This window comes from Cervus canadensis, chromosome 2 (assembly GCF_019320065.1).
Source record: "Cervus canadensis isolate Bull #8, Minnesota chromosome 2, ASM1932006v1, whole genome shotgun sequence".
Classification (NCBI taxonomy): domain Eukaryota; kingdom Metazoa; phylum Chordata; class Mammalia; order Artiodactyla; family Cervidae; genus Cervus; species Cervus canadensis.
This window is the reverse complement of record NC_057387.1, coordinates 51,233,604-51,250,264: the sequence shown is the minus strand read 5'-3', so window position 1 is coordinate 51,250,264 and position 16,661 is coordinate 51,233,604. Positions and strand designations below refer to the sequence as shown.

Below are 16,661 nucleotides of genomic sequence, written 5' to 3'. Positions count from 1 at the left end.
CTTAACTTTGCCACACCTCCATTTTCTCATATGCACAATGGGAGAGACTACTTGGTTGGGAAAAGTCAATAAGACAGTACATTTAAAATTCTGAGAGCCACATCTGTCAGCCAGGGTCACTCACCAGCTTCACCCTCCTTCCTGGAGTTCTTGTATTATCCCTGCTTGCTTCTTTTACCTGATTATTGCCACCTCTCCAGGACTTTTGGTGAGATGATCCCCAACAGAGTCAGCAACTATTGTGAGCCTGTAAGAAAGTATTCTTGAAAAAAAAAAGAAAGTATTCTTGGGGAAATACTAATCAATACTGTATCTCAGTAAAAACAATAGACTTTATTAAATATATATGCTGATTGAATATTTCAAAGAGAGAGTGTGTAAGCTTGGATATTCACAATATCTCTGGTGGATATATACACAAAAAAGGTAACACTGTAGACTCTTTTCTCTGCATATCTTTTTGTATTTTCTTTTAATTTTGCATCATATGCATATAATAATTATTTTTAAATTACTTAAAAAATGTCAGTGATATGGGAATACATTCTTGATTTGGATATTGTAGAAAGAATTCTCCAATGCCCTGAAGGTTAGCATAAACTCCAAAACTTTCTAATATATGGATAGGGGAAATTGTGGTTTTTGAAGCTGAAAACCACTGTCTAATAATAGCCCATTAAAGGCTAGAAGAAGAGATTTTAACTGTGGCCTCTTTGCTGTAGAACATCTATAACTTCTCACCTCAAGGTGTGCAAAGAAACCATTTGTCACCAGTAATAGGAGTAATGTTAATGGAGAGCTCACTGTGTCAAGCACTGTTATGTGCATATTTCACACACTACATCAAGTTAATTTTCACAACATTCTTGTGAATTGAGTCATTATTATTCATATTTTACATAGTAGAAAGTTGGGTCTCAAAATCTAATTAGCAAGTGACAGAGCTGAGATTCAAACCTACTAAAGGTTTTTTAATGTTTCTTTTTTATTGGATAAATTTGACAGGTAACAGTGTGTAAATTTAAGGTGATATTTATCACATTACATACTTATAGTATTATCATCTATATTATACTGTACATTAGATCTCAATTACTTATAATTACTCATAACAAGTTTGTACCCTTAAGCACTATCAGTCTTATACCCCCACCACTAGTCCTCTGGTAACCAGCATTTTATTTGGTATTTTTATTTGTTTTTATAGGTCAAACCTGTTGTAGGTTATGACAAGGGGCATTGGACTATTATAAGGATTAAATTAATTAATATATTTAAGTGCTTAGAATGGAATTTCTCATAAGTATTCATTCTCATTAAATACCAACATTAACACTTGGAGTCAGGCAGGAATTTTGTAAGTCAGAAATAACTTCAAGTCAGCAAAAGTACAGGAAGTCATTTTTATAATCTGAAATATGCTAAGGGCCCATTTATTCTGTAACTTAAAAGAGTTTTTCTATGTTTTTCAAGATAGTTTTCCTTGTTTTTATTTCCTATGTATGCCATTTCCTAGATCTTCCTAGAAAGATCTCCTGCCATAAATTTTTTGTGCTGCTCCCCCTCCCCCAGCATTTTATGCTTTTTCTTTACAGACTTTTATTTTTAGCCCTGCCATATGGTTTGTAGGATCTTAGTTCCCCAGCCAGGACTGGAACACATGCCCCCTGCAGTGGAAGTTCGGTGTCCTAACCACTGAATGACTAGGAAACTCCCCCATCATAGAAATTTTTAACATAAAATCAGAGAAAGATAATATTTTAAGGTGTAGCTATTAGGATGACCACCCACACAAGCAGAAGCTTTGTGTTTGGATCTTCCTTAGTGGTTCTGATTGGGCTGTGTTTCTACCTGTGGGAGCTGAGAACAGGTGAAGCAGGAGACTTGCAGGGCAGTTTGCTGTTCTAAGTGGTTAAGTCATAAAGACAGTTTGAGATCCTATTTTCAACATGTACGGGAATAGCAACTGCATAACTGCTTGCTATATAAAGCAAAAGAACAAGCAATATCTGAGCCTGACTGACACCATGTTTTTGTAGTCACATGCCAGGCTCACAAAAATACAAAGCAAGAGAGGAAAATCCCTTCCTTTTGCCACCAGAACTGCCTTATCCTCCCACCAGAACTGCAGTCTATTTGAGCTGCTCTAACAAAGCGCTGGGGGCTTGGCGGGGCGGGGCAGGGACTGGGCTTCTTGCTATTCCTCAATAACAGCAGGTAATCTCCCATTTCAAGGACTCCACCCAAAAGCTCTTCTTCAGATACTGGATATCCATGTGGCTCATTCTCACACCTCTTTCAAGACTTTCCTCAGCTGCCTCCTTTTCAGTGAGCTCTCCCATGACCCATGTATTTTAAATTTGTAATTGCCCATCCCAATTACTCCCTTCCCCTGCTTTATTTTGCTCCATAACCTTTATCACCAGCATATTTTACCTTACTCATTTGCTTTAGTGTTTATCTCCCTCCAAGAGAATCTAAACTCCACAAAGGTGGAGACCTTATTTTATTCACTGCTATCTTCCCAGTTCTTAGAACAGTGCTGCCACAAAGTAGATGTTCCATAAATATTTGTTAAATGATGGAATGAAATCCTCAGAGGAGGATAATGACGCAGAGGGAAGTTCAGTTTTAGACCAAGATCACAGGACTAGTGTGTGCAAAGTTTAGGATTAGAACTCAGCCAGAGCTCATTTCACTCTCTCAACCTTGTTCGGGGCTTCCCTGGTGGCCCAGTGGCAAAGAATCTGCCTGCCAATGCAGGAGACACAGGTTCAATCCCTGATCCAGGAAGATCCCACATGCCGTGGAGCAACGAAGCCCATGAGTCACAGCTAGTGAAGTCCACGTGCCTGAGAGCCCATGCTTTGCCAACAAGACAAGCCACCACCATGAGAAGCCCGTGCACAAGAGAGTTGCCCCTGCTGGCCGCAACTAGAGAAAAACCCAGCAGCAACGAAGACCCTACACAGCCAAAAATTAAATACATAAAATTATATTTTTAAAAATCTGGTTTAGCAGCTGAGAGGGGGGACTCCCCATCCAACCATAAGAGCTGGCTGGCTGGGCTATACTGTGGGGGAGGCACTCACCAAGGTTCAAATGCAAATCCTGCTGAAGGGCTGAGCTGAAACAGAACCAAGTCTTTTGGCAGCACTGTTGACAGACTCTGATTAAGGAAAGTCATTTGAAGGCATATGAAGAAGCGTTCCAGTTTTAAGACTGGCTTTAACTATTTTTCTTTCAGCTGTAGCTTTCCGGGACGATGAATGTACCATATGTCAGTATCTCCAGGTTCCCATACAAATTAGGAAACTAAAAATGCCCGATGATTAAAACAGATTTCTGCTTGTTTCCATGGGAAATCAACTGCTCCAAAACCTTAGGAAACTGGGAGGGAGGGAGGCTGTTCAGCTCGAGGTGCTGTCTCGGAGTGGCTGCACTCTGCCTGCTGCCTAACTCTCCCTCCAGTCTGCTCCACATTTTGGACAGGCGGGGGGTGGGGTGTAGTCCTAGGTGGCCCACCCTGCTGGCAGACAAGTGACACCACGAAGACGAGCGTGTCTTATCCAGCTCCTATGAGCCTCCTGCCTCCAGGGGACCGGACACTCTACTCCAGGCCCTTCAGTGCTGGATCCCAGGCCAACCACACAGGAAGGGCCTCTTACTCACGACAAATAGACCCTGAACAGTGTCACGCCTCCGGCCTCATCCTTCCAGCATAATTTCAGCAAGTGTGGAGCCCACTAGCATGTCTTCTGGTAGACCAAGGGATGCCCCCTCCAGGACTCTTGTTTGCAGACTCACTGCTGGCTACTCACAAGTAGGCAGTGGTAATTTGGGGAAGTGGGAGGGCCCACTCAAAACAGCAAGAGGGCCCTGGGCAGCTATACCAAGGGTGTCTCTAGAAGGCTGTGATGATTGCTTGCTCCTGCCTGCCCCAGAATTAGCACCAATTTGCCTAAAAGTGAGAATGTTCAGAGAAAAGGCTGCAAAAAGATTTCAGTGTTGTCTTGCCAGTGGCAATCTTTTATCTTCTTTGGGAAAACTGGCTCAGGTGCTTACCTTAGCCTAAGCTGCTGTTTAGTTGATAAATCGTATCCAACTCTTTGTGACCCCATGGACTTTAGCCTGCAAGGCTCCTCTATCCATGGGATTTTCCATGCAAGAAAACTGCAGTGAGTTGCCATGTCTTTCTCCAAAGGATCTTCTTGACCCACAGATCAGGAAGTATTGGCAGGTAGGTTCTTTACCACTGAGCCAACCTGGAAAGCCGTAGCTTGAGTTCAGGGTTGATCAAACCACACCACCACTCTCCCTCAACCACCAGGCAAGCTAAGGGTGAAAAGAAAAATAACTTTTTTCTGCTTTCCTAACCCGTAATGTAATTCAGGCATGCCAGGGTGAGGCCCAAAGATGGAAACTCGGCAGTAAAGTTGAGAGTAGAGTTTAAATTTGGATCCAGACAGCTTACTAACTTACTATCTGGGAGACCTCAGGGAACTCAGAGTCACAGTTTGAGTGTTTCTAAAGTGGTGATGACAATACCTCTTCCTCAGTGAGGTTACCAGAATGAAAGAAACTAACTTAAGTAAAAACACTCCTACTGAGCCTGGTAGGCAATAGTGCTCAGTGCCCGTGGCTTCTCTCTTCTTTCCCTCTGCTGCTGTGTTTTACTGCCAAAATTGGAAACAGATAGCTTGGTGAGTGGTAAATAGGCAATGTCCTCACTCCTCCCATAACCATTATTACCGCACTAGCAGTTCAATTCTTCTCAGAATTACTACTGGCGATGCAGCTAGTACAGAGGATTCCAAATTCTTGGACCTATTATCCCACTGGTAACCCATCAGCCAGGCTTGGTTGTCTTGGCTAGGTGGAATGTTTCTCAGAGACACTAAGTGGAAAAGGACAGTGTGTTGTCTTCTGCCAAAATAAACCACTGGTAGGTCCTTGTGGAATCAAGACCATCGATCACAATGCATTCCAAGTGCTGTCCCCTAGGCTGGTCAAAATATTTTAACTCCTCTTGTCTTTAAATGATTCACAGGCGTGATTCCTTACCATGAGGCCATCCTCACAGGTTCCATGTAATCAAGATTAGAGGACAAACGCAGTGTTATCATTTTGTGGTCCTGGGGAGGCTTTCAGTAAATCAATCTTTCCATCACAGTTCTGCTATACAAAAGCATGCTCTGGTGACTTGATCTATTTCTGCAGATTTCCAGTAATAGCTTCTCAAGACTGTCAGCTCTGTTTCTATCCCAGCCCAGTTCTAACACTGACTACCCAGAGTTGACACAGGCTCCACAGGTTAAAGGCAAAGTCCTCCACATGACTATCTTCACTTCAGATGCTAGACATGAGTCTTGGGAGGTCCCTGGACCACCTACTCTTCTGCCCAACTAGCTACAAATTTGGGGGTTCCATGACTTTCCCAATGGCTCAGTGGGTCAAGAATCCAATTGCAATGCAAGAGACACAAGGGATGCGGCTTTGATCCCTGGGGGAGGAAATGGCAACCCACTACAGTATTCTTGCCTAAAAAATCCCATGGACAGAGGAGCCTGGTGGGCTCCAGTCCATGGGGTCACAAAGAGTCGGACGTGACTGAGCATGAGCACAATAAACAATATGACGGCTTTTCGCCTCAGTCTCGAGCGCTAGCTGGCAGCCAAGCGTACGCGCTCAGGGATTAGCGGCCGCCATCACGGTGCTTAGGTTCCTCTGGGCTCGTCTGCGCCACTCGCTCGCCACACACTCCGCCGTTATAAGCCGCCATCATGGTAAAGCTCGCAAAGGCCGGTAAAAATCAAGGTGACTCCAAGAAAATGGCTCCTCCCCCAAAGGAGGTAGAAGAAGATAGTGAAGATGAGGAGATGTCAGAAGATGAAGACGATGAGAGCAGTGGAGAAGAGGTTGTTATCCCTCAGAAAAAAGGCAAGAAGGCTACCACGACTCCAGCAAAGAAGATGATGGTTTCCCCAACAAAAAAGGTTGCAGTTGCCACACCGGCAAAGAAAGCAGTTGTCACCCCTGGCAAAAAAGCAGCAGCTATGCCAGCCAAGAAGACAGTTACACCTGCTAAAGCTGTGGTAACACCTGGCAAAAAGGGAGCCACCCCAGGCAAAGCATTGGTAGCAACCTCTGGTAAGAAGGGAGCAGCTGCCTCAGGCAAGGGAGCAAAGAACGGCAAGAATGCCAAGAAGGAAGACAGTGATGAAGAAGATGAAGATGACAGTGAAGAGGAAGACGACGAAGATGAAGAGGAGGATGAACCAGCAGTGAGGAAGGCAGCTGCTGCTTTTGGTGGTGCTCCTGCCACAGATGATGAGGATGACGAGGATGAGGATGATGATGACGATGATGATGAGGAGGAGGATGAGGAGGATGAGGAGGACGAAGATGACTCTGAAGAAGAACCTGTGGAGATTGTACCAGCCAAAGGAAAGAAAGCTCCAGTAAAAGCTGTTCCTGTGAAGGCCAAGAGCGCTGCTGAAGATGAAGATGAAGAGGATGATGATGATGAAGAGGAGGAGGAAGAGGATGACGATGATGAAGAGGAGGACGACGATGAGGAGGAAGAGGAGGATGAGGAGGAGGAAGAAGAGGAGGAAGAGGAAGAAGAGCCTGTCAAAGAAGCACCTGGAAAACGAAAGAAGGAAATGGCCAAACAAAAAGCAGCTCCTGAAGCCAAGAAACAAAAAGTGGAAGGCACAGAACCAACTACATCTTTCAATCTCTTTGTTGGAAACCTGAACTTCAATAAATCTGCTCCTGAATTGAAAACGGGTATCAGTGATCTTTTTGCTAAAAATGATCTTGCTGTTGTCGATGTCAGAATTGGTGTGTCTAGGAAGTTTGGCTATGTGGATTTTGAATCTGCCGAAGACCTGGAAAAAGCCTTGGAACTCACTGGTTTAAAAGTCTTTGGCAATGAAATTAAACTAGAAAAACCAAAGGGAAAAGACAGTAAGAAAGATCGAGATGCAAGAACACTTTTGGCTAAAAATCTGCCTTACAAAGTTACTCAGGATGAATTAAAAGAAGTGTTTGAAGATGCTGTGGAGATCAGATTAGTCAGCAAGGATGGAAAGAGTAAAGGGATTGCTTATATTGAATTTAAGACAGAAGCTGATGCAGAAAAAACCTTGGAAGAAAAGCAGGGAACAGAGATAGATGGGCGATCCATTTCTCTGTACTACACCGGAGAGAAGGGTCAAAGTCAAGACCATAGAGGGGGAAAGAATAGCACTTGGAGTGGTGAATCAAAAACCCTGGTTTTAAGCAACCTCTCCTATAGTGCAACGGAAGAAACTCTTCAGGAAGTTTTTGAGAAGGCAACTCATATCAAGGTGCCCCAGAACCAAAATGGCAAATCTAAAGGGTATGCATTTATAGAATTTGCTTCATTTGAAGATGCTAAAGAAGCTTTAAATTCATGTAATAAAAGGGAAATTGAGGGCAGAGCCATCAGACTGGAGTTGCAAGGACCCAGGGGATCACCTAATGCAAGAAGCCAGCCATCCAAAACTCTGTTTGTCAAAGGTCTCTCTGAGGATACCACAGAAGAGACGTTAAAGGAGTCGTTTCATGGCTCTATTCGAGCAAGGATAGTCACTGACCGGGAGACTGGATCCTCCAAAGGGTTTGGTTTTGTAGACTTCAATAGTGAGGAAGATGCCAAAGCTGCCAAGGAGGCCATGGAAGATGGTGAAATCGATGGAAACAAAGTCACTTTAGACTGGGCCAAACCTAAGGGTGAAGGTGGCTTTGGTGGTCGAGGAGGAGGCAGAGGTGGCTTTGGAGGCCGAGGTGGTGGCAGAGGTGGCCGAGGTGGATTTGGTGGCAGAGGCCGGGGAGGCTTTGGAGGGCGAGGAGGCTTCCGAGGAGGCAGAGGAGGAGGAGGAGACCACAAGCCACAAGGAAAGAAGACGAAGTTTGAATAGTTTCTTCTATCCCTGTCTCTCCCTCTTCCATTTGAAAGAAAGGACTCTGGGGTTTTTACTCTGTTACCTGATCAATGGCAGAGCCTTCTGAGGACATTCCAAGACAGTATACAGCCCTGTGGTCTACTTGGAAATCCGTATAGATAACATTTCAAGGGAGATAACCCTGTTGGTGTTGACTGGATATTCGTATAAACTTTTTAAAGAGATGAGTGATAGAGCTAACCCTTATCTGTAAGTTTTGAATTTATATTGTTTCTTCCCATGTACAAAACCATTTTTTTCCTACGGAGTTGTTGTTGTTGTTTTTTGCGTTGGGGGGTGTAAAGGAAAGCCGAATGTTTTATCATGATTTTTGTTTCAGCAATTTTGGGACAAATTAAAAGTCCTAGAACTCTGAAAAAAAAACAAAAAAACAACAATATGACGACTTGAAAAATTCACTAGAATGACTCACAGAGCCCAAGTTCTAGACTGATTATAACTTTATTGGATACAACCAAGAGCAGCCAAATGAGATGAGGTCCAGGAGAGAACAGAGAGCTTCAGTGCCCTCCCCCCATGGAGTCAGGGCTTGTTACTCTCCAGGCACATCTATGAGTTCATTAACCAGGAGCTGCACTGAGCCCCAGTGTCCAGGATTTTTACTTGGGTTTCATTACATAGGCACAATTGATTAACTCATTGGCCTCATGATTGAACTCAATCTCCAAGTACCCCAATCCCAGAGGTCAGGCTGGCCTAAGGTTCCAAGACTCTAATCACATGGTTGGTCCTTCTGATGTCCATCCCTCATCCTGAAACTATCAAGAGACCCAGGTGAGGCACTTCATTAACTTAACAAAGGCACCTCATCATTCAGGAGATCCCAAAGGTTTTAGGACCTCTGTCCCAGGAATGGACAAACATCAGATATATTCTTCATTATATCACAGTCTCTTAATATTTACAAACCATCAGGCTTTTGAGTTTAAGCTTTTTCCTTGGGGCAGTGGAGAGATATTTGAAATAAGTTGAAATCATCATGTATTGAGACAATATGTGCTGAGAGTAGTATCTGGACAATAAATTGGACAACTATGTGGAGGGTGGTCTGGCCGCAGCTAAAATGGGGAAGACTGAGGAAGAGGCAGCGGCTGCTGTGTAGCCACAAAGTGGTGAGAGCTAAACTGGGGGAGCAGAAGTGGAAACGCAAAGGGAGACATTGAGAGAGATTTTGAAGGAAGCTTTCAACTGACCATTTAAAGTTTTTTTCCATTACAAGAGACTACACAATGGACTGAGAAATTAGAACTACTTGAAGAGTTAAACTACCTTCTAAAGATATCCAAGTAATATTGACAAAGTGGCTCCTCTGTGATTAACAGAACTTCGTATTCTAAACATTAAAAAATTCAACTACCATTAGAGATCATAATGCTTTACCTCTTGAATAAATTTCAGGAACCCTGTCTTCATCATTAATGCCATATTCCCATTCATTCTTCTCAACAAAAAATGGGGACTCCTCTTGTCTTCAAATGAAAGACTTGTTTCTGTTTTAAAATGAATATTGTCAGTTTTCATCTTTCAAACAGCCTTTTGAAATTTCTTCACTTCTAAGTTCAAGATCTTTCCTCTCCTTTAGATCAAAAATTCATGATGCATCCCTGAATAAATTATGTATAAAAGAGAACCTGTAATATTGTTGCATTAAAAACTAGCTATTTCTTCCTGCACACAGATTTCAGTAAACAATAAAAGTAATATTTCAGAATTCAGTGTGTATGTTTTTCTCACACTAATTATTAAAACAGTGAATTACTCATATCTGTAGAAGTTCTGCAGTATGACAGATATTTTAGATAAGAATTTTTCAAATAAAGTAATTTAACATATTTAAATTTAGGGGCAAAGAGAAATGATGATTATTTCAATGTATAGAAATAGAAATGAAATAATAAAAATTATATATAGTTTGCTCAGGCAATAAGCGTTCATTTTATTGTTATTTTTCATTTGCTAAGTCATGTCCAGCTGTTTGAGACCGCATGGACTGCAGCACACCAGGCTCCCCTGTCCTTTACTATCTCCCTGATTTTGTTCAAATTCATGTCAGTGATGTTTTCTAACCATCTCACCCTCTGCCTCCTCCTTCACCTTTTGCCCTCAGTCTTTCCCAGCATGAGGGTCTTTTCCAGTGAGTTGGCTTTTCACATCAGGTTGGCAAAGTATTGGAGCTTTAGCATCAGTCCTTCCAAAGAATATTCAGGGTTGATCTCCTTTAAGATTGACTAGTTTGATCTCCATGCAGTCCTAATGTTTACTTTAAAATTTTTTAAATCATATATCAAGCTATTAGACATTGACTTTTAAGAAAACTGGCAACTGGCAACTCTTCATGTTTGTCAATATGCTTAAAAAATTTGGAAAAAAGGCTTCTTTGACATTATATTAAAATAATTAAGTGAACAAGTAGTTTTTGAACCTCAACTAGGTGGGAAACAGAAAAAAATCTAAAGTGTCAAAAAAAGAAGATGTAATTAGCTGTTGAATATTAATAAAAATTAACATTTACTGCATGTTTACAATGTGTCAGGCATGGTGCTAATCTAAACATCACAGTCACACTGTAAAGTAGAAATTAATACTATAATTTATCCCCATTAAACTATAGAGAAACCGAAGCTCAGAGGTTAAGCAACTTATCCTATTTCGCACAGCAAAAGATTCATTACTATAAGCATTTATAAAAAAGAAAGTGTTTTTTAAAAAAACTTTATGGAGAGAGAATTTGAATAGGACATTTAAAGACTGATGGAATTTGGAAGAGAGTAGAGAGATGAGAAAAAAATAAGAGAAAGCAGAAGGCAGCGTGAAGACCTGCACAAGTTGAGGTGTTAGTAGAGTCCCAAAGCCAGTGAAGGCGGGTGCCAGTGGGGTGAGCGTGCCCCTCAGGGCAAACGACCGCAATACTTATGAAGGTGATTTGGACAAAAATTGGGTCCCTGGGCATTCAGTTATCATATTAAAAAAATCATGCAATGCAGGTTAAAATCTAGATAAATCCAAAACCTTTTCATTAAGGAATTACACCACTTCTGCCCAACTACTTGAGGCCTTGCAGGAATCAAAAGATGGAACCCTACTTATGTTGGGGGAGGTAATTGAAAAGACTTGACAACTGGTTTGACCTGCAAACTGGACCCGAGCAGTTGGAGGTCCCCTACCTCCTCTCTTGTCCTTGGAATGTGTGTTCTGCTTGCTTTCCCCACTCCCAGAAGCTGCCCCAAGAGGACTTCCCTGGAGGTCCAGCAGTTAAGACGCCATGCTTCCACTGCAGGGAGTGCGGGCTTGATCCCTGGTTGGGAGAACTAAGATCCCGCATACCACCAAGTACAGCCAAAAGAAAAAAAGAAAAGGCTGTTCCCAAGGATGAAGCCTTGAAATAATAATCTGGTGATGAGACTAGATTGCACGCAACCAAACCAAGTTAAGGACTCCATATAAACTTTTAAGATTCTGGTGGGCAGATGCAGAAATCTACTTGTCCTGCATCTGTCCAATATAAACCTTATAGTAAATCCCCTTATGAAGCCTGCCACCTACCAATCTGGAGAGGTCTGCTTCTTTGTTCCTTCTCTCCCTGACTTCTGGATATGGGCTTCTGTTTCAGATCACACCTGGGAAGTTCCCAAGATTTGTGAACCATCAACTCACTTCTCTTAAACCTCTAGATTCACTCCAGATTTGAGAAGCAGCAGCTTCTTCCAGTCCTTGACAGAAAAAGAAAAATACTGACCAATCTCCACAAAAGGCATTCAGCAAAGCCCATGATAACTGTATTTTCTTGTGAAAATGGTGGCAGGGGATGCAGAAGTGCATCTTGTTCTTGCAACTGAAATTTGTGCTGTACCATTTGTCTTCACTGCAGAGAGTTTTATAGGAAATTTTCCTATCACTAATTTTCAGAAATCGTTTTGGAATTTTAGAGGCTGGCCAGAAATCTATAAATGCTGTGCATTAAATGATCTCATCATTCTAAGTAGTAGCCAGCCAAGATTTTTAAAATTCCTTTCTCCTTAAAGCACTCAGAAGTCCCCTACTATTGCCCACCTCCATGCTCTTTGGGAAGATTCGCTCAGATAAGTTTCCAGTCTGATTTGAAGAAAAGCACTGTGATGTGATGTGATTGTTAGCCTAGACACAGTCACAATGTGCCCATCTGGGAACTGCGGCAACTGTGGGTGACTTGTGGGCTGGTAATACCACTCCTGATAATGAAAAATTAAAGCTTGCCCAAGTAAAGAACTGGTAACTTTAAAAACTATGGTTACTTTTACCTCCTTCACTGGATACAGACTGTAAGACAAACATGCAACATCTATTGTATGTTTGTTTTAGATTATTAAAATATTTTTCAAATGCATCTTGTGTCAGGAGTTTGACATGCATTGAAATGGAACATTTCAAAGTGGCTTAACTGGAGTATCTCCCTACTCAAAATGAGCCACACAATATCTCCCTTCTCAGTCACTGTGGGCTGATGATGGACATAACTCATCCTTAAATCGTCCTGAAATATATTCATTATGGAGAGATGAAAAATAAAACATTATATCTGGGAAGATAATCTAGAGATAAAACTACAAAGCAGCAAGGAAATTGATGTTTATTTCCCTTAAGCAGTCCAGACCAAAAAAAATCACATTTTCTAGAAGTTTAAAAAATTCTCAAGTTATAAGGCAGGAAAGGATGCAAGACTGCAGAAAGAGTTCAGGCTTTGGGGTCAGGTGCCTTAATTCCATTTCTGGTTCTGCCACTTTCCCCGGTGACACTAGTGGTAAAGAATTCACCTGCTAATGCAGGAGACGCCAAGAGGCACGGGTTCAATCCCTGGGTCACGAAGATTCCCTGGAGAACACTCCAGTATTCTCGCCTGGAGAATTCCATGGGCAGAGGAGCCTGGTGGGCTACAGTCCATGGGGCTGCAAAGAGTCAGCACAATTGAGTCCTCATGTCCTGGGGCAAGACGCATGACTTACCTGTGCCTTCAAGTTCCCTGTCTGTGAAAGGGGGACAGTGATAGTACCTGCCTCCTACTGTTGTCACATGGATTAAATGAAACAGTAAATGTAAAATGCTTTAAGCCCTCCCTGGCTGAGAGCACTCAACAAATGTTAATTTATTGATACTAGTCTATTTGTAGCATTCAAATCACTGTAGCAAATTATCAGACAACCTCTTAAAAATTCCAGACTAGGTTGCTCACAAATCAATTATTGTTATATTCTAAAGTCCCTGAAACCCTTTTGATCAGAAAATGTTCGTTTCAAAGCAACTGATCAAAAGCATTATTATAGAACACATAAAGTTTGAGTTCTGGTTTAGTCAATGAAATCAACATGAAGAAGTGACATCAGATAAGATGCAAATAGACTGTTGTCAGGAGTATCTTACAAGCTAAAGAATATCATTGACATTCAAGAAATCTGGATGTTTTCAGTTTCTTAAATGTGATCACTGTTGTTTTCATGTTACCGTAAAATGATCCTCCCTTTGGTCATGTGAAGCAATTTATCTATCCAAACTCCAGTGTTTTCCTTTATTCACACTGCTTCTGGAAGAAATTAGTGAAGTTAACTCAGAAGTACCCCCCCACACACACACACATACACATATCTATTCTTTACTATAATATGGTAAATTTCTTTGCACTGAGGATTAATTTTTAAATTCCTTTAAAATAACAAGATAGAACATAAGATATTTTATAGTCATGTTAATGACTGGAAATGCTGGAAAGAAATTCATGGTGCCTTTCTTTGATAGCCCATCATCAGAGCACATCATTTCTATCAGCCCTCTACTGAATGTTGCTCAGAAACAGGGATGGACAGCTGTAAATGCTAACAGGCCTAGAGAAGCACTTGTAGGAGAGTATGTTCACAGTAACAGGGAGGGAGACCACCTAAGGTCATGAATTATTCCACCCATGTTCAGTTCATAGGGAGGAAAAAGCCAGTTACTGTCAAGGACTGTAAAAGGCTGGAGACTTTATTATTTGCAAGCTAAAAAAAAATCAGCCTGCCCCAGTTTCTCTTGGATGCTGGTAGAAGACATTAAAGTCCTGGATCAGAGATGGGGGAAAGTTCATTTCTTACAGCAATAGCTGGAGCCAGAGTATCAGCATTTTCTGTGTGTCTGTTCCCTGAGCTTCAACATACTAACAACAGGTTGTGTTGTAGAAGAGGAGCTGTGATCTTAGGTAGTGTGAAGACTTTATAATGAGTGTGTCTCCTGTCCTTTGCTCTGGAGAGAGACATTATAATATTATTATACTGAGCAGTCACTGGGCTTGCCCTTTGCTCCAGAAGGAGGCATTATCACTACTGTCAAGGCTGTTCACTATACAAATGTCTGAAAATCTAGTCTGGAAGAAAGGGCAGTCAGTGTCTTGCTCACAAGATGTGCGAAATATTATAGATGCATGGACAGTTGTCTCCTGTCGGTCACTGGTAAATTCTCTGCTATCCCTTCGAGTGCACGGAAGGTGTTAGTTGCTCAGTTGTGTCTGACTTGCGATCCTATGGACTGCAGCCCGCCAGGCTCCTGTGTCCACTGGATTCTGCAGGTAAGAATACTGGATTGTCATTTCCTCCTCCAGGGGGTCTTCCCAACCCAGCGGTGGAAACTGGGTCTCCTGCATTGCAGGCAAATTCTTAACTGTCTGAACCACCAGAGAAGGCTGTAGAAAGAACCTAAAGGCTAACACAAACATGTAAAAGCAAGGGAATATTGCTCAGCGTAAAGGAACAAGACCACAGGATTACCAGTGAGAATGGGGCTCCTTATCCTATTCAAGATGACAGGGACTCTATTATGGCTATTTGTAAGGAAAATGCATGCAGATTGCACCTGTCAAGAGGGCTTATCTTCGTAGGCATTCTTTAAATTAATAGTTAATAGGGCCTATAATTCCCTTATCTTCCCAAGGGGGGAAATCTTATGAAGGTTCTGATGTCTTTAACTCTAGAATAACAATTCAAACATTCTATTCTGAGAGGTTTTATTCTTCTTGGAATGTTGATAGATATGACGAAGGAAATCATTTCATGGTAAATGAAATTAGAGAAATGCTAAGTTCAGCAAAGTCAACAAGTATTTTTAGAGCAGGACTTCTCAGAGCCCTTAGCATGTTAATATTCACTGTGAATCCCCAAGAGGAACAGAATGTTTCCGCAATGGCTCTGACCAAAGACCCCTATTTCTCAGGGTACTTAAAGGGTAACTCTACAAAATGCTACTTGGACATGCCTCAGTACAGGAAAGGCTTTATCTCACTGGCAATGGATGGTGGAAGACACACGTGCTTTGGGAAGAAATTGCCTGACTGTTCTGCCCCGCTCTAGACATATTTCCCATAGATAACAGCAAAGGATACCTTCCTGCATCTTTGATTATATGTTGGTGACTATATCCATTACTTCCTGAAATCTAGGAAGGATAAATATTACTAGCAATAAACGTGATCGCCAAAGATCTTACCACTGTTACTGAGAAGGCAAACCAGGCTTTCTTGTTTCTTTCTCCAGAGAGGTAAACAATGTGAGTAAATTTAGGAAATTAATAAATGAACTCCAAAAAGCCTCAAGAAAATGTACCTTGTGTCAGTGTAAGGCAGCTTTAAGAAGACAGCATCCAGGCATGGCTGTAGCATTTTCTGAGTGAACAAGGCACCGTCCATGATACTTTTCCAAAGAGAGAGTCATGTTTATGTAACAAGAGCATCTTCAATTTCACTACCCTGATAAGACGTCTTGAGCCATGGATATTCATGCCTCAGAGAGACAGAGAAGAGCAGCATTTTAGTCAGAGGAAAGAAGCAGTTCTTCAGGCCTGAAATCAAGTGCTTTGTCAGGGCTGATGTCACTGAAATTTGAAGCAAGTTAATGTTAAAGTGTGATCTGAGATGTTCTAGGATACATTCTACATGCATAATATGATATGGTACTAAGAAAAGGCTAAAAATGTTTAGTCCTGGGAAAAAATGAGTTACCTTCCTTAGGAAGTAAATCCTAATGTAGTTTGTTTAATAAATAAGAAAGTTCTAACTCTTTTAACAATGTTTCATTATCTTTAGAATAATTTATTTCACGGCTAGAGCCAGTCATTTGTAGATTTAATTAACGAGTTAATATAGGTAAAGTTCTTAGATCAGTGGCTGTACGTGATTAATAAGTAGTAGCAAGCAAATATTATTTAGTAGTGCAATTATAGCAGTTATATTTGGATACAAAAAAAGTCACTCCTGAGACTATCAAACTCATTTTTACTTAAAACTTATACTACATGTCTATCATGTGAAAGCTATTTATCATTGGTCTGTATAAAAATAAAAATTCCAAGAATGAGGTTGCCTGGTATATTTCATATTGCCTAAGCTCAGAACCACAGACACTTCATGCTCTTTCATTAAGTTTGCTTTCAGTCATAAAACGCTTCTCAATTAAAGAGCAAGCTGTAAAATCATCCCAGGAAGGCACATTTAGGATATGAGTATGCTATTGGGAAAAGCACAAATTAATGCAATTTCAAAAAGTATTGAAAAAGTACATCATAAACCTTACTGAAGATACTTGATGGATTCAATTTAAAAGTACATATTCCTTTCTCATGTGATTGAATAGTGGTTAAGCCCCAGAACTCTGAAATTAGAGTCACCTGGGCCCA

General features: G+C 41.4%; 2 protein-coding genes across 2 annotated transcripts in view; one reads left to right on the top strand and one right to left on the bottom strand.

Annotated features, from left to right (window-relative positions):
• Nucleotides 1-16,661, bottom strand: part of LOC122428823 (translation initiation factor IF-2-like) — a 30,755-nt gene that overhangs the window by 9,168 nt on the left and 4,926 nt on the right. Inside the window, exon 3 of the mRNA XM_043448946.1 lies at nt 9,375-9,484. Coding sequence (XP_043304881.1) covers nt 9,375-9,484 — 110 coding nt within the window. The remainder of the gene's footprint in view (nt 1-9,374; nt 9,485-16,661) is intronic.
• Nucleotides 5,648-8,241, top strand: LOC122436712 (nucleolin-like). Its single transcript, XM_043460724.1, has one exon. It carries the CDS (start codon nt 5,784-5,786, stop codon nt 7,947-7,949), a length of 2,166 nt encoding a protein of 721 aa, XP_043316659.1. The 5' UTR covers nt 5,648-5,783; the 3' UTR covers nt 7,950-8,241.

Bases quoted from the DNA above. Each gene is read 5' to 3' on its own strand.
- LOC122436712 (XM_043460724.1), top strand. From the start codon at position 5,784: ATGGTAAAGCTCGCAAAGGCCGGTAAAAATCAAGGTGACTCCAAGAAA.